Raw genomic sequence first — 26,661 nt, forward strand, 5'->3', positions numbered from 1 at the left:
CAAAACTCAAATTAAAATTGAACTCTGAAAAAACCAAAATCTTCCTAGCGAGTCCCAACCACAAATTAACAAACACTTCCCTCAGACTGAATGGACTAGATTACCCTATCTTACCCACCATAAAAATCCTTGGAGTCATCCTGGACCGCACCCTAACCTTCGATGACCATACCAGTGCCCAGGTGAAAAAATGCTTCTGTACCCTCTGGAAACTGCGCACCATCAAACGCTACTTCGACCACCAAGCCTTCCGTCTACTCGTTCAATCTCTGGTATTAAGCATATTAGACTACTGCAACATTATTTACCTGGGATCCTATAAAAATACCATCAAACGTCTTAGAACAGTCCAAAATGCGGCTGTCCGCCTCATCTATGATCTCAAAAAATACGACCATGTTAGCCCCTACTACACCAAACTCCATTGGCTTCCAGTAGAGGCAAGGATCATCTTCAAGTTCGCCTGCCTCTGTTTCAAAACTCTAACAGGATCTTCCCCAATCTACTTGTCTGAGCACCTTGAAATAGCAGGCCCCTCCCGCACACGAAACGCCCACCTATTCACCTTTCCCTCCCTAAAAGGCTGCCTCTACAAGAGATTCATTGATAGAACCCTAGCATTCCAAGCGGGCAAATGGAACAATTGCCTTACCGCCCTCATCTCCAACTCCCCGCCCTACCACCTGTTCAGGAAGTCACTAAAAACCTACCTCTTCGACAAATTCCGCTAACGCTGCCTTCCCTCCTTCCCTGCACCCTCCTGACCTCGACATCCCTCCATTCCCTCTGACTACGCCCCCCTCCCAAGCCACTTTGGCCTCTCTTTCTCAATCTCTGTTTTATCTAACTGCCCTGCCTTTTCATTGCCTCACATTCAACATCACTGTAAATGTACCACCGCTATAACATGTAACATCGCTGTATATGTACAGTCTCTTCTTTAGTATATGCCTTTTTAATACTGCTATTTATGTAACACCTCTGTAAATGTAACAACACTGTAATATGTATCATCGCTGTAAATGTACAGTCTCTTCTATTGTTAACCGCATTGAACTTCCATGGTATTGCGGTATACAAGAATAAAGTTATTATTATTATTATTATTAAACACTTGGAATCAGCAATTTCTCTATGCAAGCTGATGTAATTTGGGGGGAGGAGCCAGCAAGCTAAAAACTGTGAATAATCGAAACCCCAAATGCTGAATCCACGAATATGGAGGAAGAAGTGTAATTATTCTCGAAATGCTAGATCCCGCCATACTCAGAAAGTAAATTTTTCTGTTAGATACTATTTTTTCTAGTAATGCTTGGTATCACTTAATGACTTTGCATACTACTCTTGCCTTTCCAGAAACTGATTGTAATAATAATAATAATTTATTTCTTATATACCGCTATACCGTGAAGTTTGAAGCGGTTTACAATAAAGATACATTTGACAGTACATGGGATAGAAACGGTTTACAATAAAGATACGTTTAGTCAGTCCATGGGATGCAAGTGGTTTACATTAAAGATTCATTTTGTCAGTATATGGGATACAAGTGGGTTACAATACAAGTGGTTTACTATCAAGGTGCATTTTGTCAGTGTAAGGGATACAGGTGGGTTACCATAAAGATACATTTAGTCAGTACATGGGTTACAATAAAGATACATTTATTGTATTGCTTGTTCTCACAGATTTTATTCTGCTGATATGGCAGGTTTCAAATTAACAATTGAGATATCTCCTGTTAATTCTACCTATTTTTATCATGCTCTATAATGTTTAGAAGGTATATGCCACTCTCACGTCACAATATTACACTATTCTACAACAGTCTGTTATAATGCTTCGGGTATCTGTTAGATTCCCGGCCTTCCAATTTCTAGGGCCGAAATGGAAAAAGGGCTTTTGTGTCCTAGTCCTGACCACATAGTTCATAATGATTTAGAAGCCACAACTTGTCCTCCTTATCGGCTTAGGATTAGATCCAAGATTTCCTATTCTACCTACAACCGCCATAAATGGGGTCCACCATTACGGGAAGTCACTTGCACTGATCGCCAACCCCAGAAATATGTAGGGCCTTGCTATTTCTATCACTTTTCATCTATTGTCTTTCGTAACATTTCTATCTCTGTTTCTTCATTATTTCATGCTTATCTATTGCTTTCTCCTTCCATATGCTACTGTATGAATGGTAATAGTCAGAATCTGGGTTTTAATAGCCAATGTCAACTTATTATCTATGCTACTCATATTAGACTAGAAACACTAGGTATAATGGATGTCTTTTGGCAATGTGGTACTTTTGTATATTGGACCTTGTCTAGAAGTTGGTCTGGATGTTGTTTTCTTGTTTCTTTACATGCACCTGTGTTTATAGCTCCATATTCTAATTTTTCTTTTTCACCTCATCCTATTTTATCTTCTAATGCACACTCTCGTGTTAAACGATCATCTAATTACTTTGTAAACACTGATGTCCCTGATGAATTTTGATTGTTTTCCCATATTGAGATCATGCTTGCTTCTCTCTTTACACTAGGAGTGCGGGCTGCTGTAAATGCTAAGTGGTTACAAAAAATCCATTATAACTTAATGAAATTTGATAACCTTACTACTGCAGGTCTTAATACTATCTCTATAGAATTTGCATCTAATACACTTATGACTCAACAAAATAGGTTAGCTTTAGACCATCTTTTGGCTTCTGAAGGTGGTATTTGTGTATTGTTTGGTTCATCATGCTGTACATCAGTTACAGGTAGTCATGGCAATCTGACCTATGCAGTTTAACAACTACGTGCCTTATCAAAAAAGATGTATGATGAAGGTGGAGTAGATCCAGCTATTGATTCATGGTGGACTACTCTTACTTCATGGTTCAGCTCTTTAGGAGCTTCTTTCCAATATCTTATTACTGCATTTGTATGTTTCCTATTTCTTTTAGTTTTCCTATGTTGCTGTTTACCTCTAGTAAGAAAAATGATCACTCCAACTAATATTATGCTTTCCCAAACACTTGTATCTGATTCTACCTCTGTTCCTTTACTTTCAAATTCCATTGATGTTGAAGCACAACGTTGTGATTTGATGTCTACATTATGAAGCCTTTTTCTTATCAGTCACATTTCAAACCTTGATTGATCCTTCCATGAATGATTATGACTATAGTTATATGAGAAAGTAGGAAAAATCTCTTCTTTACATTGTCTCATTATTTGGCTAGCCAAGATTTACAATTAGCATTCTTATACCTTGTTTTGATTCAATTGATGACATTTCAGTTCATATCTGATGATGTCTCTCAGCTTTAAGAGCACCAATATGCTTGAGCTACCAGGAAGAAAAGCTTCAGTTATCCTGGGTGTGGATGCCCAATCTCTCCCCTGGTAGTGGGAGAGATACCCAACCTCTCTCACCACCAACTGACATCTTCCCCAACTCCCCTCGGTAGTGGGAAAGATGCCTACACTCTCCCGCTGCCATGCAACACCCCCCCCCTGCTTCTGATTTCCTCCCCTCCCCCTTACCTTACTTTCAGATGGCTGTCCGGAGGGATGCCTACTCCCTCCTTCCAGCTGTCCCACCTCTTCAAAATGGTGGGCCTTCCCCTCCATTGGTGGGTGCATCCTCGGATATACCATGGAGGGCCTTGAAGCTTCCCCTCCCCGCTGCCGGTGGGTGTTTCTTAGCGGTGGGAAAGATTGGGCATTTCTCCCATTGCCGAGAGGGTGTTGGAGGTGTGTTTCTTGGCAGCAGGAGAGATTGGGCATCTCTCTCGCTGCTGAGGGGTCTATAATACACGCGCTCAAGAAGCGTGCTTTTACTACTCCCACAAAAACAAAAAATATACAATTTATGATTCTTCTGTAATTTTTTTTTTTTTTCATTAGCCAAAATGAAAACACATGCCACAAGATGCACTTTTAACAGTGCTGTCACTGTACCACCACCCCCGGACCAGCCGCTGATTTTTGTCACCAAAAGCCGATGCCGCTCTTGGAGAATGACTCGGTGAATTTTAAGAATTCACCGGAGTGCTTATTTCAGTATTCTTGATGCTGGATAACTGTAGTTTCTGGCTGCTTGAGAGTTACTCTAATATACCTCTCTTTTACAAAAGTACTGAAGAGGTTTTTAGTGCCGGCCAGCATAGGAACTCTATGACCATTGGAGCAGCGTAGAGCATTCAGCGCACCAGCCAATGCTAAAAATCTTTTCTGCACTTTTGTAAACGGGGGAGGGGAGGGGGAGGGAAAGACCTTTTTGTCTCCCTTCTCACCTCACTCTCTTCCTCTATTATCCTCCCCCCTCTTGTAGATCCAGCATCTGTTCCTCCCTTCCCACCCTCCTTTCTGGTCTGGGTCACTTTCTTTCCCCCCCACTTGTGTCCAGCATCCGTTCATCTCACCTCCCCTGCCCTTCACCCTGCTGGACCTGCTGAACCTTTGGGTCTGCCCTCCCTCCCTCCATGTGCATCTGATCTCCTGGACATCCCTCACTTGCCCTAAGAAGTCCTAATCCACCAACCCCCTTCCCTCATTTAATTGAAGCAGCAGCTCCAGCTGGTCAGCAGAGGCAGCCCTGTAAACAGGCTGCTCGTGGCCAACCCTGATAGGGCCTTTCATCTGCCACGTCAGAACTGACACAGCAGAGGAAAGGCTCTGCCAGACCTGACCGCGAACAGCCTGTTTACAGCGCTGCCTCTGTTAACCGGCTGCTGCTACTGCTTTGGGAAAGGAGGGGCGGAGTTGGCAGGTCAGGACCGCTTCTGCTGCTGCTTCATGGGCTGTACAGGGAGGATGATTTTGTTTTTTGCCAGTTGGGTAAGCATGCCGGTTGCTTGAGTCCTGGATAATCAGGATTCTACTGTATAAATTTTCACATTTGTTCACCATAAAACTTGAAAAGATTAGGCAACTTACAGTGGCATCTTCAGAACAGGAAGCTATTATGAAGTCATTAAAAGGATTCCACTTAATGTCCAAGACATTGCCTTTGTGGCCAGAGACCTTTGGATGATACTGATCAAGTTTTCCAGTCTGGAAACAAAGAATATTTTAATTATGAAATTATAATTTTTCTTATATTGTTTAATAGATACAGTTCAGGTAGGTAGATATGATAAATGCATAATGTAACAGTTCAGTTTCATAGAGAGTTTTCTTAAATTCTGAATGAAACTCTTCAACGTGACAGTGTAGCTTTTGTGTAGCCAGGTCTCTGCCATGCTAATAATACTCTTATTGATATATCAGTCTGCAACAGTGGCATAGCAATAAGGGGGCCTTGGAGGCCTAGTACTCTCAACTTTAGGCTCAGGATCAGGGCAGGATTAATTCTTCGAGGGCCCCAAGGCACACAAGTACACTGGGCCCCCCTGTCCCGCCCCCATTTATCTGTTTTCTTCTTTACTTCTTTATTTCCACTTGTATTTCTTTTTTTCTTTTTTTTAATTCAAAACAAACAAAGATTAGTATACCAGTGCACAGTTTTTCTTCTATGCAACCCCCAAACATCTGTGAACAAATCCCCCTTCCTTCTCTTCCCACCTACTTACCCAGGACTTTAACTCTGAACCCTTTCTATATGTATATAAAAGTGTTCAAATATACTGTAAAGCAGTAATACTATCCGAAATATAAGTCTATATTAATAACCAAGTTTACAACGCCTCTCAACTGCCTCACTCTACATCAACAACCAAACAACCAAATCTGTAACTCCTCTAGTACGTTCCACTCCATGTATGTTAATTTGCAATGAAACAACAAGGCAAGCAGTCCACCAAAGAATCTAACGTGAAACAAAAGAAGATTGGCAGAAAATAAGAAGATTCAAATTATGTTAATTCAAGGTGCTCCCAAGAATCATGCCCGATGCATTTTGCCAAACAAGGCTAGTCAACACTAACAAAAAAACATGTCTTTCATACAAACAGATCACAGAAAACACCTTCACCTTGTATGATAAGTAATCACAAACTAACCTCTCCCCCTTTTACAAAATTGTAGTATAGTTTTTAGCCACTGCCAGCGCTAAAAAATGCTCTACAGTTTTGTAAAAGGGGGGATAAAATAGAAATACGTAGACAAAGGTTAAATAAAACCACCAAGAAGCTGGACTGTGCATACAATGCAACACCACAGAAACAGCGATGCATGTCCCCTAAAGCAAAAAAATAAATAGAAAAATTTTTTCTACCTTTGTCTTCTCTGGTTTCTGCTCTCCTCATCTTCCTTTCATCTTCTGTCCTTCTGTGCCACTTCCAGAAATTGTATGCCTCCCCCTTCCATCTTTCCCTTCACTCCCATTGGTCTGGAATCCATCTTCTTCCATTCCCTCCTCCAATAGTCCCTCCTTCTTCTTCCCTTCTCTTCCTCTCCCACATCCATACCCCCATGGTCTGGAATTTAACTCCCTTCCCACCACTTCCATCAGCATCAGCCCCCTTTCTTTCCCTCCAACCCAATTCCATCCAGTATCCTTCCCCTTATATCTCTCCCCTTCCCCTGCACACCAATTCCATCAGCATCTGCCCCTTTCTCTCCTTCCACCACCCTTCCATACCACCCTGCCCCCTTTCTTTCCCTCCACCACCCTTCTAGGTCAGAGGGGGCCCACTGAAGAAACAGAGGACTCAGTGGGTTTTTTTTTTCCTTGGCAACACGGGCCCCCGGGAAAGATAGGCAGTGCTGGGCCCCCCTGGAAAGATTGGAAGTGCTGCCCCCCCCCATGGGAGATTGCCAACATCGCCCTCCCCAGGCATCACCATCAACCAACCTGAATAAATGACGTCGGAGGGCGTGGACCGGCAGATGCAAAGAGTTGCTGAAAGGTCCCGCGATGACTGTGTCTGCCGCTACACTACAGAATACTATTATCCAGACTCTCTGAGATCAGAATACAGTACTTTCCTGGTTTGCATCCTTTCTGGACCAAAGACAACTATGCGAAGTGCAAAGTCATAAAATTTGCGGACAACACAAAACACTCCAGTAGAGTCAGAGCCATGGAGGATTTTCCAAGAATTACAAGGAGACCTAAACAGACTGAGTGAGTGGGCAATAAGATGGCAGATGAGCTTCAATGTAGAAAAATGTAAGGTCTTGCATGTGGGGAAGAGGAACCCAATATACAGCTCTACGATGGGAGCAAGGGTACTGGGGGAAGGCAGCCTTGAAAAAGACTTGGGGGTTTTGGTGGATAAAATGATGAAGCCAGCAGCGCAATGTGCAGCAGCCTCAAAGAAAGCGAACAGAATGTTGGGCAAATTAAAAAGGGTATCACTACCAGAATGAAGGAGGTTATTCTACCATTGTATCAAGCGATGGTTCGCCCACATCTGGAGTATTGTGTCCAGTACTGGTCGCCGTACCTTAAAAAGGATATAGCGATACTTGAGAGGGTCCAGAGAAGAGCGACACGGATGATAAAGGGCATGGAGAACCTTTCGTATGCTGAAAGGTTGGAGAATATGGGGCTCTTTACCCTGGAGAAGCGGAGACTTAGAGGGGATATGATAGAGACTTATAAGATCATGAAAGGCATAGAGAAAGTGGAGAAGAACAGATTCTTCAGGCTAGCTGGGCCCACAAAAACAAGAGGGCATTCAGAAAAATTGAAAGGAGACAGATTCAAAACGAACGCTAGGAAATTCTTCTTCACTCAGAGGGTAGTGGACACCTGGCATACGCTCCCAGAGGAGGTGATAGGGCAGAGTACAATATTGGGCTTCAAAAAGGGATTGGATGACTTCCTGAAGGATAAGGGGATAGGTACAGGTATTAAATGAATAGGGGATGAAAGACTTAGGTAAGGTCCAATGACAGGTCACGGACCTGGGGGGCCGCCGCGGGTGCGGACTGCTGGACACGATGGACCCCTGGTCTGACCCGGCAGAGGCAATGCTTATGTGCTTATGTGCGTCCTTGCAAACTCAATATTCTCAAAGCTGAGAACTGTGTACTATTGTCCCCACTATTATTCAACATTTACATCAGACCAGCCCTTGAAACTGCAAAGAGGGATGGAATCTCTTGACAGTCCTGCTGAGCATGCTCAGTTCATACACAAACTAAGCATATGCAGGAAAACATCAGTGGTTGGAGGCACACAACAAACGTTCTTGATCTTGAAGCAGCATGAAGATAGATGGGGCTGCTCGGGCAATGGATCTCTTAGGTTGGCAGGGCTTCACCATCTCTGTCAGCCATTGAAAGGGTGCTACAGTTTTGGAGGGATTCTGAGCAGGGCAGGATTAACCAATAGGCAAAGTAGGCACGTGCTTAGGGCCCAAAGTTGTCAGGAGGGCCTGATGAAACAGAGAACTAATTTTGGCTTTTTTTCCCTTGGCAACACGGGCCCCCCGGGAAAGATTGGCAGCGTTGCCTCCCCCCAGAAATATCGGCAGTGCTGGGCCCCTCCCAGGAGATCGACAACACCGCCCTCCTCCAGCATCGCCATCAACGAACCTGAATAAATTATGTCGATAGGGGTGGACCGGCAGATGCAAAGAGTTGCTGCAAGGTCCCGTGATGACTGCATCTGCCGGCTCTGCTCAGGGAAGAAGTAAGTGACATGGAAGCATTTATAGGCTAGTAGCAGATTATATTTATACCAAGACCTCAAACACCAAAGACACTACTTAATTGATTTCATGTCCTTACTGGGGTGACGTGTTCATCATTGGTCTTATTTGGTATTTTAATGCAGGAAATATCCTAATGCATCAATGTGGTGCTATAATAGTTTTTAAGAACACCACTTAACTTATAGCCCATTGGCTACCCAACCGTTTTACTGGCATGTTTCCTCAGGGGTTGATACGAACACAATGAGAATGAAGAGCATCAGCCCCTGAGGAAACATACCAGTGAAACGGCTGGGTAGCCATTGTGGTATAAGTTAAGTGTTCTTCTTAAAAACTATTATAGCACAAGGATGAAGCAGCCCTGTCTGCAGGAAGCTTGATAGGCCTGCCCCAGGAAAGTGTGAAAGGGCTGACCCAGGCAAGGCCGGCATTAGGGGAGGGTAGACAGGGAAGCTGCCCTGGGTCCCACGATCCGGGCATCTCTTCTCCTCGTCAGGTCATCTCCCTCCCTTCCCCTCACCTTCACTTGCGCTTTTTAGTTTTCTCTCTCCAAGTGGCCCGGACACTGCAGCCTTCTCACAGTCGTGCAAGACTGCCTCAAAACTTCTCCTCTGATGCGAGCCACCCAGGCGTAAACAGGAAGTTGCATCAAAGGAGAGGTTTTGGGACAGTCGCATGTGACTTGTGAGAAAGCTGCAGTGTCCGGGCCACTCTGAGAAAGAAAACTTTGATTCTTAAAAGCGCCATGATGGTGACAGGAAGGGAGGAAGATGGCCCGACGAGGGGAAGAGGCTGATTTGCACTGAAAGGAAGTGGAGAGAGAGAGGGAGGGGAGAGGGGAACATTCACTGAAGGAAAGTGAGGAAGAGAGAGAGGGAAGCAGATGCTGAAGGGAAGTGGAGAGAGAGGGAGGGAAAGGGGAGAGAGGAACAGACGCTGAAGGAAAATGGGGAGGAGAGAGGGGGATCAGTTGCTAGATAGAAGTGGAGAGGAATTGGGGATCATGCATGGAAGTGGGGAGGAGAGAGAGGGGAACAGATGCTGATGGGAAGTGGAGAGAGGGGGAGGAACAGAAGCTGGATGGAAGTGGGGAGGGGAGAGGGGAACAGATGCTGAAGGAAAGTGGTGAGGAGAGAGAGGGGGATGGAAGGAGGGGATAAAGAAAAAAGGGCACATGCTGGTTTGGGGGAAGAGGACAGAGTTAGTGAGATATTGGAAGGGCTGAAGGAAAGAGGTGGCAAACTGTAGGTAGACACAATGAAAGGGAAATTGAGGACTGGAAGGAAAGAAAGTAAACAAAGGGTAGAAAACAAATTGAGAAGGAAGAGCAGAAAAGGAAGGGAGAGGAGAGAGAGATACCAGAGCATTGGGGGAGGGGGAGGAGACAGATACCAGATCTGAAGCGAGGAAAGAAGGAGAGATATGCTAAAAACCATCTGGGGGAGGGAGTGAGTGATGGAAGGGAAGAAGACAGAGATGCCAGACCAAGGGTGGGGGGGAGCAGAGGAAAGAAGATGGGTGCCAGACCAATGGGGGAAGGGAGGGAGAGAGGCAGACAGTTTCTGGTAGAGGCATAAAAATAAAGCAGATGCCATATGGAAGAGGCAGAGAGAAAGAAGACAGTGGATGGAAGGAAGAGAGTGATGAGAAGTTGAGGAAATCAGAAACTAGACAACAAAAGTAGAAAAAAATTCTATTTCTTTTCTTTTTTCTTTTTTTCTTTAGGATAAAGTAGTATTGTAGCTGTATTGATAAACGTTTATAAATAAAGTACTGCCAGCTGAATATCTCTTCCTTTAGTTCGGCAGCCAGAACTCTGATTTATAAAATGACAATTGTACAGAATATTGTTTCTTTTTATACTTTAATAACATATGTTCAGTATAAAACTATTCAAGGCTTGTACGGATGGGATCAGATGGTTTGCGGGGACAGGGATGGAGGCTCAGCTCATAGGAATGGGGCGGAGATGGGGACCGAGCTCACAGGGACTTGGTGGGGACAGGGACCGAGCTCACAGGGACAGGGTTGAGAAGGGGACAAATTTTTTCCCCGTGTCATTCTCTAGTACATATGTTACTATGTATAATGAGCCCTCCAAAACCCACCCAAAATTTACTATATCTACATAAAGATGACACCTGGAAAGCTGCAGTGATCAAACCCCTGCTGAAGAAGCCTTCCCTATATTCAGACACACCAAGCAACTATAGGCCAATCTCCAACTTCCCCTTCTCATCGAAGCTCCTACACCAAATAACCATATTCATCAATAACCAGAATATCCCCTTCACACACCAATCTGGTTTCAGAAGCTATCATAGCACTGAAACAGTACTCCTAGATATAATAGATGACTGCTGGAGTTACATGAACAAAGGACAGGATGTACTCCTAATCTAACTAGACCTGCGCGCAGCTTTCGACACGCTAGACTACAGAATACTATTATTCAGACTCTCTGAGATCAGGAATACAGTACTATCCTAGTTTGCATCCTTTCTGGACCAAAGACAACTATGCGTCCTTGCAAACTCAATATTCTCAAAGCTGAGAACTGTGTACTATTGTCCCCACTATTATTCAACATCTACATCAGACCAGCCCTTGAAATTGCAAAGAGGGATGGAATCCATATCCATTCCTTCACAGATGATATACAACACTACATCCTACTGGGCAAAACATAGGTTACACAACTTGAGACTCTGCAGACCTGCCTTGTGGAGATAAAAGCATGAATAACAGCCGACAAACTCCAATTGAACCCATCTAAGACTGAACTATTATTGATTTGCCGAGAGTCTTGCCTTGCCTCTCATCCATACATCTCCTGGGACAGCACCATTCTGGAATCCAAAGACCAAGTGTTCAGCTTGGGCATCACACTGGATACTGGCCTGACTCTATCAGCCCAAATCTCCAAGGTGGTATGCTCCTCCTTCTACTTCCTAAGACAACTAAAATCCATACGCCATTACTTTTCCAAAACCACCCAGCTGTTATATGCCTTCTTACTGTAACGCCTGGACTATTGCAATGGTCTCTACACAGATCTACCGGCCAAGGAGCAACAATGACTACAGAGACTCCTATAGAAACTTAGGCCTTTCGATTACATCTCCCCTGCACTGAACCAGGCCCACTGGTTTCCAATACACCAGCGCGCCATCTTCATACAGCTAATGTTAGCCTTTAAATGCTAATCCAAATTATCAATCGAAAAATAGTTTGTTCAACTTCTCATACAACAAGCAACTAATTATGAACAAACTAGTAGCAGATTATATTTATACCAAGACCTCAAACACCCAAGACAATACTTAATTGATTTCATGTCCTTACTGGGGTGACGTGTTCATCGGTTTTATATGGTATTTTAATGCAGGCAATACCCTAATGCAGGGGTGCCCTCACTTACGAGCTAATTTTAAAATGACCAAGTCAAAATGATCTACCAACAATAAAATTTAAAAAAACACAAAGCACACTGTAGGCAGAGAAAATGTTAATTATCATTTGTATTCGGGGTTTTTTTCAGAGGTCAAGGCAGATGACTTTAAAATGTGCAATGCCATCTCAGTAACAACTATACAAAAATAGCCAAATATACCCCTTCCCCTTTTAATAAACCGCAATAGCGGTTTTTAGTGCAGTGAGCTGCGCTGATTACCCTCGCAGCTCCCGATGCTTATGGGCTTCCTGCGCTAAAAACCACTATCACGGTTTAGTAAAAGGGGGCCATAGTGCAAAATATAGACAGCAGATATAAATTCTCATAACGGACACAATTTGATCACTAAATTGAAAATAAAATCATTTTTTCTACCTTTTTGTCTGGTGATTTCATGAGTCTCTGGTTGCACCTCCTTCTTCTGTAAAGTCAATATTTGTTTCTTTCTGCCTTTCTTTCTCTCTCCCCCCTGCCTGCCTGTCTTTCTTTCTCTCTCCCCCTGCCCCCATCTTTCTTTCTGCCTTTCTTTCTCTCTCTCCCACCCGCCTGCCTGTCTTTCTTTCTCTCTCCACCTGCCCCCCCAAGCCATCGCGCCAATTTCTCCACTTCCCTGATTCTTTCCCTATCCCCCTCCCCAAGCCACCACGCCGATTTCTCCCTGCTGCTTCCCCAAGTCAGGCCTGGCGTGTACAAGCACTGGGCCCACAAGACTTCACCTCCGACATCAATTCTAACACCGGGGAAGAAGTTCCAGGCCAGTCAGGCAGCGATTGGCTGACCCAGAACTTCCTCTCCGACATCAGAATTGATGTCGGAGGTGAAGTCTTGTGAGTCTGGCGCTTGTTTGTACCAGGCCTGGCTCGGGGAAGCAGCAGGGAGAAAAAGATCGCAAGGGCAACGCGATCGACTTACGTTGCCTTTGCGATCTACTGGTCTATCGCAATCGACCATTTGGGCACTCCTACCTGACTACGAAGAGTCTGGTAGGCCCACCCAGGGAGGTGCGATGACACAGCCCAGGAAAGCCACAGGTTTGTTGAGGGTTTTTTTTGCTGCTAGCGATCGGGCAGGAGGGAGGGGGGAGCTGTTGGACTACACGATTGCGAGGAGGGCTGCTAACCGGGATAGATGGAAAGGGAGGCAACTTGCAACAGATACGTTACTGCGGGGACAAGCCCATTCACCGCTCCACAGAGTGGAGGCAACCAGACTTTTTTCCCCCTGTTCCTGCGGGTTACCCATGGCTACCAGTAGCTAGATGTGTCATTCTCTTTCAAGTTTTATTAAAAATTTGTTATACCACCAAATCAAAATTTCAAGGCGGTGTACACTTCCCCCTCTGTATTTGCAGAGGTTAGGGGCAGAGCCAGCCCGTGAATATGAAAATAATAATATTTGGGCTGGTTCTGCCCCTAACCCCCGCTTTCCTCGGCTATTTTAAGCCCTGAAAGCCCCTCCTTAAGTCTTACCTGGTGGTCTAGCAGTTTTTCAGGCAGGAGCAATCTTCCCACGCTCCTGCCCCATGCAGATCGCTCACAGGAAATGGCTGCCTTGAGCTCCCATAGTCTCTTGAGCCATTTCCTGTAAGCGATCTGCACGGGGCAGGAGCATGGGAAGATTGCTCCTGCCCCAAAAACCCACTAGACCACTAGGTAAGGCTTAAGGGGGGGCTTACAGAGCTTAAAATAGCCAGAAATATGAAAGTAATTTTTTTCATTTAAAACTGCGAATAAGTAAATCTGTAGATATGGAATTCACAAATACAGAGGGGGAAATGTACATCCAAAGGTTAAAAAGTACATATATTTATAAATACAAAATACTAAGTTTAAGGTTGTCATACAAAGACTTGACAAAAGAAACAGACAAACTGGAACAAGTTATTATTATTTAAAATAGAAATAATTTATTATTTCATTATTTAAAATAGAAAGCATAAATGGAAGGAACACAAGGAGAGGGATCAGGTGTCAGGTAAGTCAATAAAATTCAGGAAGGTCGCGTCCTTAGCAGGACTGTTATACATTAAAAGCGTCCTTAAATAGGTAGGGTTTTAATTTGGACTTAAAGTCGGTTACTGACCTTTCTTCTCTTAGATAATTTGTTGTAGCATTCCAGAGGGTAGGAGCTGTAACTAAGAAAATGTTTGAGCGCATTGTATTGATGTGTCTCAGTGATGGAATGTCAAGTAGTTTTTGAAATGTGGAGTGGAGGGACCTTTGGGAGGTGTATAGAATAAGGGGATTTTGTATGTTAATAGAAGGATTCTGTGTTCAGGTACATTAGGTAGAGTGTGAGCCTACCAGGACAGATAGGGAAAAATGCTTGAGTACCTGAATGTAAACCACTTAGGTTGTAAGTGGTATGTAAATAAAATAAAATTAAAATTCAATGGGAAGCCAATGAGTCTTAATGAGTAGCGGCGTGTGGTGTGTGTACCTGAGACTTTTAAATGTGACATTCACAGCAGTACCCCTAGAGTGCCCCTCTGCTCTTATCTGCTGGGCTTAGATGTCTATGTGGCCATATGAAGCTGTAAGAGGGGGTGCTGAAAAGTTATTAGCCCAATCAAGAAGAGAATGATATGGATATGGTTAAATCAATGATCTGAAGCAATGTCAAAAACATAGAATTTTGTTTCTGCAAATTGGCACTTAATGAAATAAGATAACACTCTTTTAAACTACAGTGACAACATAATGCTCAGAATTTAGGAAGTTGGTTGGTTCGGCTGAAAACTTTTCAGCACCCCCTCATAATACAGGCTAGAATGTACTTTTTCCACATCTTTGGGTGTTGGGAGAAGGTCAGTAACTACTGAGAGAGTAAGGGGGGAGTCATGCCTTAATCTCTCCAGTAGTCATTTGGTCAGTTTGGGTACCTTTTTGATCCTTATTCATTTTTAAAACAAGTCTAGTTCCAAATGTCTAAAAAAATGCCCTGGGCATTTTGTTTACGGTTTGATTAACTCTGCAAAACATCCAAGTCCTAAGCCCACCCAAAACACGCCTCTACACACCCTCTTAACATTTAGACATACTGGAGACAAAACGACCAGAAAGACATCTGGAAAGTCTGTTTTAAAAATGACCATTTGGCTATTTTGAATGGTTTATGCTGTCTTGTGGACGTTTATCTTTTTTTGAAAATGAGCCCCTTTTTATCCCTGAGACAAATCAGCTCTCAAAAAATTGTCTTTCTCTCAGATTTGTCAGCAGCTTTCAGTTTCATAGATCAACATCACCTTCTACTACAGCAGATTTAGGACTGTCAGACCACATCCTTGAATGGTTTCACTCCTATCTCACCAATTTAACTAATGCTATATACCGGCTCAATATAATCTTCTGCCTACTCTCTAGATCAGAGGTCTCTAACACACATCCTTCAAACAATTGGCTGAAATGCTCTTCAGATGCTGTAAATGCATTAATACCTCCATTCCCTCTGACTACGCCCCCCTCCCAAGCCACTATGGCCTCTCTTTCTCAATCTCTGTTTTATCTAACTGCCCTGCCTTTTCACTGCCTCACATTCAACATCACTGTAAATGTACCACCGCTATAACATGTAACCTCGCTGTAAACGTACATGCCTTTTTAATACTGCTATTTATGTAACATCTCTGTAAATGTAACAACACTGTAATATGTATCATCGCTGTAAATGTACAGTCTCTTCCATTGTTAACCGCATTGAACTTCCATGGTATTGCGGTATACAAGAATAAAGTTATTATTATTATTATTAATTTCAATCTTGCCTACTTATTAATAACTGAAAACAATCTCTTATGTATATTATTCAGGTGTCTCATTTATGGAATTTTCTACTGTTGATAATCCAAAATAAAGTGAGTTTTTAAAATATTTCCTTGAAGTGGTGTAAAATCAATATTAGTATTAATTTTTAATGTTTAAGATTCCAGAACTTGGCTGCGAGGCAGATGGATGTGTACTTTGCTCTCCCCTCAAAGGCACCTACAGCACAACTATCAGTAATTGAAATACTGTTTCTTCCCCAAAAAATTTCAGAATTTGGGAACTATGGCAACAGGGAGACAAATGCGTCTGGAAAATGCTTTTGCAGCATCGGGTTCAGTTAAGAGGTCAAAGCCTGATCCTTCTACACCATCTAAAATACGGCTTCTAAAGGAGTCCACTGAACTTTTAGAGCAGCTGATAGGAGAGATGAAAAAGTATTATAGAAATGCTGCAAGACAACTCTATCAAGTTACAAGACAACTCAGTTAAACTTTCAACAGTTCAGGAGGAGATGGCAAATTTGGCAAAACAAGTACAAGTCTCTAATGCTTGTTTGGAAAGCTTAGAGCACAGGGTATCTGAAACTGAAGCAAGCTTGATTCAATCCCAGGCAGATCACAAAGTTATTCTGCGTTTGACTAAAAACCTCGAGGATCTTAACAACAGGGGCAGAAGAAAAAATGTCAGATTGCTAGGTCTTCCAGAGGGAGCTGAGGGGGCAGATACTATCAAATTTCTGGATGATTTTATACCTAAGATACTCTCTTTGAACTTTAAACAGCCATTGGAATTTGAAAGAACACACAGAGTGCCATCACAGCGAAATAACGGTCAAAGTGGCACTAGGTCACTAATCTTTAAGGTACAGCAATTCCCACAAGCTCTGGAAATTTTAGGGGCTACCAAAGAGAAAAGGAATTTAAAATAGGAAGAGGCACGCATTTTATTCTTGCCTGGCTTTGCAAAGGCCACTGCAAATACAAGGAAGCATTTTTTGATGCTCCACCCACAACTAAGAATGTAAACTAAGGCAGATGGGAGCAACATAAGGATTACTATACCCGGTGGTGATGAGGGTTACATACTCTAATAAGACCATTCATTATGAAGACCCTGTGAAATTGCAAGAAGATATTTCTCAATTTGCAGATAGAATGTCATGAATTTCTGTGATTCAAACTTTAAAACTTTGAGGATCATTTTTGTTTTATTTCATATTTGGTTAAAACATGGTGGAATTTGTGAGGAAAGATAGCTGCTGCTTATTTTAATTGGATGATTACCATGGTTACAGGAGAGTTCCACAGAGAAACTGTTATTTTATGGAAGTAAAGTTAAAATTCTAAAATGTTCCGAATGACTCATGACAGCTGGGAAAATATTTTGTTTGATCTGGGATCCTCAGTGCCAGTAACAGAAAGTGCTAGTAAGCTTTTACCCTGTAAAGAAAAGCAGCGATTAATTGACCAGAGCAAAGTGCAAAGGACACTAAAATAATTATATGGATATAATGCTCTGGCTTATAATGCATGGTTATATAGTAGTGGAAACTGGATGTATGAATGGGTAAATAGGAATAGAATTATTTTAGGTTGGGGTTTCTAGGGTAGTTGTGAATTAAAAGGTGGAGTGTGTGATTACTGTGTGATTGAATACAATATTACATGAGATGGTTTATGAATTTAATTTTTATGAATGTATTGACTTGTCAGTTTATTTAATTCATTATTGCTACAAGCTGAGGTCTTAATTTCACCTTATTTATTTGATAAGGTTTTAACTTAATACCTAGAGTTGTTATAGTGGTTCATGAGATATTCTTTTTCTATAGATGTAATTTATTATTTTAAATAATTAATTAATTAATTAGAGTAATAATTTTAAATAAAATGAACATAGAATGTGATACTACTCAAAGCTCAAAGTAGTGTATTGTTTGAAGAATTATTTTATTCTAGATTGCTATAGGGGTTAAATGATTTATATTATACAATGATCATTTGAACATTTAGTGCTTAATAAGTTAATTAGATTATGTTTTAGTTTAGCATAATTGGAAATTGTAATTATTTAGTAATATTTATTAAATGGGGAGGATTCATTTTTGAGGAAGTTTTAAGGTGCCTAGGGGAGGATGGTAATTGCTGGTCTGTATGCTTGCACCCAAGTTTTTAAGATACTTAAAGGGATGGGTTAGGGGAGGGAGTGGGAGGGTTTTTAGTTTAGGATTCTGGATGTGTGTGGAAAGATTCGTTATAATTTCCTGAAAAACCAGCAAACAGATATTTATTTTATACAGGAAACTCATCTATCAGCAGTGGAAATGGCTAAATTAGAAGGGGGGTGGATAAAACATTGTTTTTTCGCTCCTGCAATAAGGAAAAAAGCAGGTGTGGCAATCCTAATTAATAAAAGATTTCTGCTAAATTTGATAACTTTAGGGCAGATCCAATGGGTAGATGGCTCTATGTAAATATGACTTCAGGAAAAGATACCCTGATACCTCTTAATATTTATGCACCGAACACTAATCAGGTAGATTTTTAAAAAATAGATAAACAACCAAGTAGACAATTAAAATCATTAGGTTTGAATAATCTTATACACACATGTGGATTAAAGGATATATGACAGATTTTTCATTTTAATGCTCGAGATTTTACATTCTGTTCACAAGTTCATAAATCATTCTCAAGAATTTATTATTTTTTTGTTTCTGATCACTTAATTCAACAGGTTACAAAAGCCAGCATAGATTCGATCATTTTGTCAGATCATGCTGGAATTTGGATAGAATATCAGTTCACTGAAGAAGATTCTAATAGAACCATATAGAGGTTCAATAATACACTGCATGCAGACTCAAATACTCAATACTGCGGAGGAAATCTCTTTGGAAATTCTTTGGGATGCTTTTAAGGCAACTATACAAGGGTAGATTATTTCATATTCGGCACATGTTAGGAAATTATTCAAATTACAGTTTTCTAAATTGGAACAAATTATTTCAGTTTTAGAATCACAATTGGTTTTAAAATGGGAACAAGGTATTTTGAATGCCCTGTTAAAAGCTAAATATAAATATAATGAGATTTGCTTGCAATTGGCTAGAAATTATTTGTTTTGTCAGCAAGCTGTATATTATGGGAACTTGAATAAAGCGGGAAGAGTATTGGCAAATTATCTTACAGCTAAAAAGAGAAAAGTAAAGATTATGGCCATTATTGATGAAAAAGGAAAAATTTCTACCCACATTCTGGATGTTTTAAATCAATTTCTGGATTATTATAAAGCCTTATATTCTTCTGAGCTATATTCAAACAAAGAAAATGAAGGAAGAGAATTTTTAAATTTAATTAATGGGCCAAAAATTCCCGAGCATGCAAAGGAAAAACTTGAGGCGCCTATATCATTTACTGAACTCCAGTCAGCGTTGAAGCTCTCAGAGCTGGATCCGCTCTGGGTAGTGATAGATTCACAGCGGAGTTTTTCAAATCTTTTCAAACTATATTGTTACCTCATCTGTTTAAATTATATCAATTACAACTGACGAAGGGTCAGATAGGTAATATGACAGAAGCTTTAACAATTGTTTTGCCAAAGCCAAATAGAAATCCCATGTTGGTTTCAAACTACAGGCCAATTTCTTTAATTAATGTGGATGGAAAAATTCTGGCTAAACTATTGGCTCTGAGGTTAGCTAAGGCTCTCCCTTATTACATTACATTATATTAGGGATTTCTATTCCACCATTACCTTGCAGTTCAAGGCAGATTACAAAAGAATTATCAAGGAAGCATTACAAAAAAAGATCTTACCAAAAAGAAATTTGGTCATTTTCAAAGAGAGTAAGAAATGAGTATGGTTATTTGTTTAGGGTAGTTGGCTTTGGTGAGAGGCAGTGTTTGATACTTGCGGTGTTATTTCTTTTTCAGGGATTTCTTGAAGAGTATGATGTTTATTTCTTTTCTAAAAGTTTTGTAGTCTAGGGATGCCGTCAATAGATTGGTGATTTGGTTGTCTAGTTTGGCTGCTTGAGTGGCTAGTAGGCCATCATATAGTTTTTTCCATTTGATCTCTTTAATTGGGGGGTATGAGAATGGGGTGTGAGTTTTCCTATGTCTGGTTGAGGTGTTGTGGATGAGGATGTAGTTTGGACTGTCTCCATATAAAGTCTTAAATAGTAGACAGTAGAATTTAAATTGTATTCTTGCTAGGATTGGAAGCCAGTGTGATTTGAGAAATGCTTTTGTAATGTGGTCATGTTTCTTCAATGAACAGATGAGTCTTAGTGCTGTGTTATGGATTGTAGTTGTTTTGTTATTGTTGCAGGGTAGGGGAGATAGAGGATATTACAGTAGTCTAGTAGGCCTAGTATTAGGGACTGTGCTATGAGCTGGAATTGTGTTTTTTCGAAGATTTTCCAAACTTGTCTTAAGTTTCTCATGACTGAGAATGTATTGTTTTATTGATTTGCGGATGCATAGTGCAGCATCTGTCGATTGTTATTCCTAGCAATTTTAGAGTGGGTTGTATGGGGTAGTTGATTGCATTGATTTCAATGTTGGTTATGGTTGGTATTTTGTTGTTTTCGAGGAGGATGAATTTAGTTTTATCTAGGCTCAATTTCAGTTTGTAATCTTTCATCCAGGTCGCTACTGATTTTAGTGTTTGGTGTATTGTGTCTGTCATGGAGGGTTTTGGTTGATCGAAGGGTACGAGAATGGTGATGTCATCTGCATAGCTGTATGAGGTTATGCCTTGTTTGTCCAGGTGGGAGCTGAGGGAGGCTGTATAGAGGTTGAAGAGTGTAGGAGATAAGAGGGGATCCCTGGGGAACTCCACAGGGGTTTGACCAAGGTTCAGATTTTTCTTTGTCTGATTTTACTCTATAGGTTCTTGATTTTAGGAATCCTTCAAACCACGAGCATACTTTATCTGTGATATCTATTGTATCTAGGATTTTTCCGTTAAGCTGAGCGCCAGCGGGCACAAGCCCCTTATTGCACCCAACTCCACATGAGAGGGATCAAATTCGCACTCCAGTATCCAGCCAGGGTCCGCATCAATCATAACAATGGGACCTTTACCCTGGACAACCCTGCGGATCTCCGTGCTTTATTGGATAAGCTGCCTGCATCTAATGTCTTTCTATACCTGCCTGGAACACTGTTTACTTACTAACCCCGGTGTGTTTGGGGATGTGTGTGTAGGGTGTGAGTGTGGTGGCTTGGGAGTGGGGGCAGCGTTAAGCAAGTTCCATTGTTCTGTACACTTCTGCAATTTCTGGGGGGCCTGTCTCCGCATATGCCTGGAGGGGGAACCTGGCTGGGGTGTCCTTCTCCCACTCCATTCAGGACAGACCTGGTTTTTCATTTACACTGCAGGGCAAGTAGAGTATGGTTAAATTGAAACTCACCATATTTAATGTAGATGGGCTCCACTCGCCTATCAAACGTAAGAAATTACTAACCTGATTTTGCAAAGAACAGGTTGATATTGCCTTCCTGCATGAAACGCACCTCAATATAGTAGAACAAGAGAAACTGAGAAGGGACTGGGTTGGAGAGATGTATTTTTCCTCTTATAATAGCTGTCAATGTGGGGTGGCCATTTTGGTCCACAGGCTACCCTTTCACATGCATAAAGTCCTTCAAGACAAAGAAGGTAGCTTTGTGTTGGTCCTTGGGGAGATTTGAGGACATAAGCTGTTGCTGTGTAACGTGTACGTCCCTAACATTTACACTCATTTCTTTTCAAAGGAATTAACAAAGGGATGGACAAAGGGGACCCCATAGACATCATATATTTAGATTTCCAAAAAGCCTTTGACAAGGTACCCCATGAACGCCTACTTCAGAAACTGAAGAACTATGGGGTGGAAGGAGATGTACATAGATGGATCAGAAATTGGTTGGCGGGTAGGCAGTAGGAGTAAAGGGCCACTACTCAAACTGGAGGAGGGTCACGAGTGGTGTTCCGCAAGGGTCAGTGCTTGGACCGTTGCTATTCAATATATTTATAAATGATATAGAAACAGGGATGAAGTGTGAAATAATAAAATTTGCAGACGACACCAAACTATTTAGTGGTGCTCGGACTAAAGAGGACTGCGAAGAATTACAAAGGGACCTGAACAAACTAGGGGAGTGGGCGACGAGATAGCAGATGAAGTTCAATGTAGAGAAATGTAAAGTATTGCATGTAGGAAGCAGAAACCTGAGGTACAGCTATACGATGGGAGGGATGTTATTAAGCGAGAGTACCCAAGAAAGGGATTTGGGGGTAATAGTGGACAAGACAATGAAGCCGTCGGCACAGTGCGCAGGGGCCACTAAGAGAGCAAATAGAATGCTAGATATAATCAAGAAGGGTATTACAACCAGAACGAAAGAAGTTATCCTGATGATATATCGGGCGATGGTGTGTCCGCATCTGGAGTACTGCATCCAATATTGGTCGCCATACCTTAAGAAGGATATGGCAATACTCGAGAGGGTTCAGAGGAGAGCAACACGTCTGATAAAAGGTTTAGAAAACCTTTCATACACTGAGAGATATGAGAAACTGGGACTCTTTTCCCTGGAGAAGAGGGGATATGATAGACTTACAAGATCATGAAGGGCATGGAGAAAGTAGAGAGGGACAGATTCTTCAAACTTTTGAAAACCACAAGAACGAGAGGGTATTCGGAAAAGTTGAAAAGGGACAGATTCAAAACCAATGCTAGGAAGTTTTTCTTCACCCAACGGGAGGTGGACACCTGAAATGCGCTGCCAGAGGGCGTGATAGGACAGAGTACGTATTAGGGTTCAAGAAGGGATTGGACAGTTTTCTGAAGGAAAAGGGGATAGAGGGGTATAGATAGAGGACTACTACACAGGTCCTGGACCTGTTGGGCCACCGCGCGAGCAGACTGCTGGGCATGAAGGACCTCTGGTCTGACCCAGCAGAGGCACTTCTTATGTTCTTATGGATTTGCTCTCCCACTCGAAAGTTTTTATATACACAATTACAGTAAATGAAAAATCTTTATTGTTGAAGGTTAAAGAAATGTGTGAGCATTGGAATCCATTATATTTTTCTTGGTGCGGGAGAGTCCAAACCATCAAAATGATGATCTTGCCTGTAGTTTGTTACCAAATGAGTATGTTGCCAGTTTATTCTCAAAGTTACTTTTATAAAAAACTGAATGCGATTCTTACAAAATTCCTTTGGCTTGGTAAAACTGCTAGAATAGCCTTAGTATCTTTGCAAAAATCACAATTGGTGGGAGAGGTAACTTTTCCAAATTTTTACAGGTATCACCAAGCCTTTATTATGCGTAAGGGTATGTATGGGATCCTTCCTGAACTCATGGAGAATCTGCCGGATTGGCTGATATTGGAAAGTCATCTTATGGCCCCATTACGTCTTATAATATTACACTAGTGAAATAAATGTAATAATCTGTGAGGATAACTAGAATCCACTTCAATACTCACAGCTCTAATAGTAATCAAACTATTAACAACTTATAAATATAAAGTGCTCAGACTCAAAACCATATTATGTCTGTGATAACTACAAACTATGGCTGTAGTGGGACCATCATTGCGCTTTATTGCCCCAAACCACTCATATTAAATATAGTAAAAGATATAATATTCACTTATCTGTAGTGTAGAGTGGTTAACAACCATAGGAAATATAAAGTGCCAATAAAAAGTGCAGATAAAGATTATTAGCCAAATGATCCCCCAACTCAAGCTTCAGTAACCCTTCCTCAGGAGGGGACACTGTGAAAAAAATAAAAATAAAACACACGTGTAAATCCAAAATCACTGATAAAACAAAGTTATCACTACATGCTGCATAAAATTCTCAATTCTGTTATAAATACCATATTCAATACTCTTAGATGCTCATAAACCTACCCTTACTTGGCTGTGATCAACCCGGACAGCATAAAGATCAAGACTGAAACAGCAGCGGCTGTAACAACACAGCTATTTATGTTACACAGGAAGCTCCACCCCATCAGTGACATCAGAGGAAGAACTAAGAAAGAAGGCAGGAACTAACTAAGGGAAATAATGAACGTAGCTATTAATTCATAATTGAAAACAGTCAATCTCCATATTGAGACCAACTGGAGATAATGTCTGCCAATTGAAAATGAATTTATGTTCTTTAGTTAATAAGAACTTGGAAATATCCCCAGAGAAATCCTTAGCGTGGTAGAGCACGGTGTTTCTAAATGAATCAATGGAATGAGTCAATTGCTGCCAATGACTGACTAGAGGAGCTGATATCCTACCTTTCCTTATATTACTCAAATGTTCAGTAACCCGAACTTTGATTTTTCTAATAGTGTGTCCTATATAGTATTTATTACAAGGACATATTACATAATTGACAACTCCACTTGAATCAAAATTGGTTCCTGTAGACAGCTTGTACACTTTGTTTCTTGTAAATGGAATATCTAAAGTTGAATATCCTGACACATATTGGCATTGCCAGCACTTGCCGCATGATTGATGAGGCTCAAAATTCAAAGATATGTTGATATTATTCTTATATTTGAGTTTCTCACCTAAATTTGGAGATCTTGAAAAGCAAATTGGGATAATTTGTCAAAGCTGAGTGAAATTGTACAATAGGCCAATGCTTCTGGATAATTTTTTTAATCGCATTGCTCTGGTCAGAATAAGGTAAAACACAACCCAATTCATTCTGATTCAAGCGAGATGCAGGTTGTAATAGTCATTGTCTATGGCAGTTCTTGGCTCTTTTCCAAGCTCGTCTAACAATCTTTTCTGGATAGCCCCTATTCCTAAATTTCAGGTACATTCCTCTGGCTTGAGTATCAGAGTCACCATCCTCGGAACAAATCCTTCTCAATCGCAGGAACTGACCTGCAGGAATGCTATTATGAAGCGAACTTAATCATTTTGATATCAATATTCAATTTACGAGTAAAACTGATTTTGGTAAGATATTGTTTCTAGATATAGAAGTTTATAAACATGAGCATATCTTCACCACCAGCCTGCACTTGAAGGAGTCTGATCATAACACTTTATTGCAGTATCAAAGCTTCCACCCTCGGATTCTTCGTAATAGCATTCCTGCAGGTCAGTTCCTGCGGTTGAGAAGGATTTGTTCCGAGGATGGTGACTTTGATACTCAAGCCAGAGGAATGTACCTGAAATTTAGGAGTAGGGGCTATCCAGAAAAGATTGTTAGACGAGCTTGGAAAAGAGCCAAGAACTGCCATAGACAATGGCTATTACAACCTGCATCTTGCTCGAATCAGAATGAATTGGCTTGTGTTTTACATTATTCTGACCAGAGCAATGCGATTAAAAAAATTATCCAGAAGCATTGGCCTATTGTTCAATTTCACTCAGCTTTGACAAATTATCCCAAATTTGCTTTTTCAAGTTCTCCAAATTTAGGTGAGAAACTCAAATATAAGAATAATATCAACATATCTTTGAATTTTGAGCCTTATCAACCATGTGGCAAGTGCCGGCAAAGCCAATATGTGTCAGGATGTTCAACTTTAGATATTCCATTTACAAGAAACAAAATGTACAAGCTGTCTACATGAACCAATTGTGATGGTAGACACAACAATGAAGGCGTCGGCACAATGCGCGAAAGCCTCAAGGAAAGCAAACCAAATGTTGGGTATCATTAAAAAGGGTATCACTGCCAGGACGAAGGAAGTCATCATGCCACTGTATCGTGCAATGGTGCGCCCGCATCTGGAGTACTGTGTCCAGTACTGGTCGCCTTACCTCAAGAAGAACATGGCAGTACTTGAGGGAGTCCAGAGAAGAGCGACTAAACTGATAAAGGGTATGGAAAACTTCTCATATGCTGATAGATTGAAAAAGCTGGGGCTATTTTCCCTGGAAAAGCGGAGACTTAGAGGAGACATGATAGAAACCTTCAAAATCCTGAAGGCCTTCAAAGGGGGGAAAGGCAGGCAGGCTTTCAAGGGAAGGACAGGCCTTCAAGGGGGGGGACAGGCAGGCAGGCTTTCAAGGGAGGGACAGGCCTTCAAGGGGGGACAGGCAGGCCTTCAAGGGGAGGGACAGGCCTTCAAGGGGATCAGGCAGGCAGGCCGGCCTTCAAGGGGGGGCAGGCCTTCAAGGGGGTTGCAGGCCTTCGGGGGTGGGATGCAGACCTTTAAGAGGGGGGAAAAGCCTTCAGGGAGGGGGGCCCTGGTATAGAAATACACGGAAGGAATGGTGGGGTTCAAAGAGAGGCGCATATGCCAGACTTTGGGTGGGAAGAAATAATGGGTCTGAAAATAGAGAAGATGGAGAGAGATGATGGACCATGGTTTTTAGAGAGGGAAGGAACAGAAAGGGAGAGAAGTTGGACATAAGGGATGGTGTGGAGGGGGGATAGAGATACTGGTAGGAGGGTAATGGGAAAAGAAAGGGAGAGATGGTGGACCCTGGGGTGGTGGGGAAGGAGGGAGAGATGCTGGATGAAAGGGTAGTTAAGAAAAGATGGATCTGTGGAGGGAGACGAAAAAAGGAAAGATGTCAGACCTCCTGGGGAGGGAAGGGAAACGGGGAGGACAGAGATGGCAGATGGATGGTTAGCATACAGAAAGAAGGAAGAAGGAGACCCTGGCAAGCAAGTTATCAGAAGACAACCAGAGCCTTGGACCAACAAGATTTGAAAAATAACCAGACAACAAAAGGTAGAAAAACTAATTTTATTTTCTGTTTTGTGATTACAATATGTCAGATTTGAAATGTGTATCCTGCCAGAGCTGGTGTTAGACCGCAAACGTGAGCAAGGATTTAATAGAGAGAAGAAAAGTCCTGTTTGTTTCTTTATTTTAT

The 26,661-nt window shown here is 41.6% G+C and overlaps 1 protein-coding gene across 1 annotated transcript in view; it reads right to left on the reverse strand.

The window, feature by feature from the left end:
* Nucleotides 1–26,661, reverse strand: part of CORO2A (coronin 2A) — a 418,409-nt gene that overhangs the window by 279,574 nt on the left and 112,174 nt on the right. Inside the window, exon 3 of the mRNA XM_033918127.1 lies at nucleotides 4,923–5,039. Within this exon, the coding sequence (XP_033774018.1) occupies nucleotides 4,923–5,039 (117 nt within the window). The remainder of the gene's footprint in view (nucleotides 1–4,922; nucleotides 5,040–26,661) is intronic.

The sequence above is a fragment of the Geotrypetes seraphini genome, chromosome 1 (genome assembly GCF_902459505.1).
Source record: "Geotrypetes seraphini chromosome 1, aGeoSer1.1, whole genome shotgun sequence".
In the NCBI taxonomy this organism is placed as follows: domain Eukaryota; kingdom Metazoa; phylum Chordata; class Amphibia; order Gymnophiona; family Dermophiidae; genus Geotrypetes; species Geotrypetes seraphini.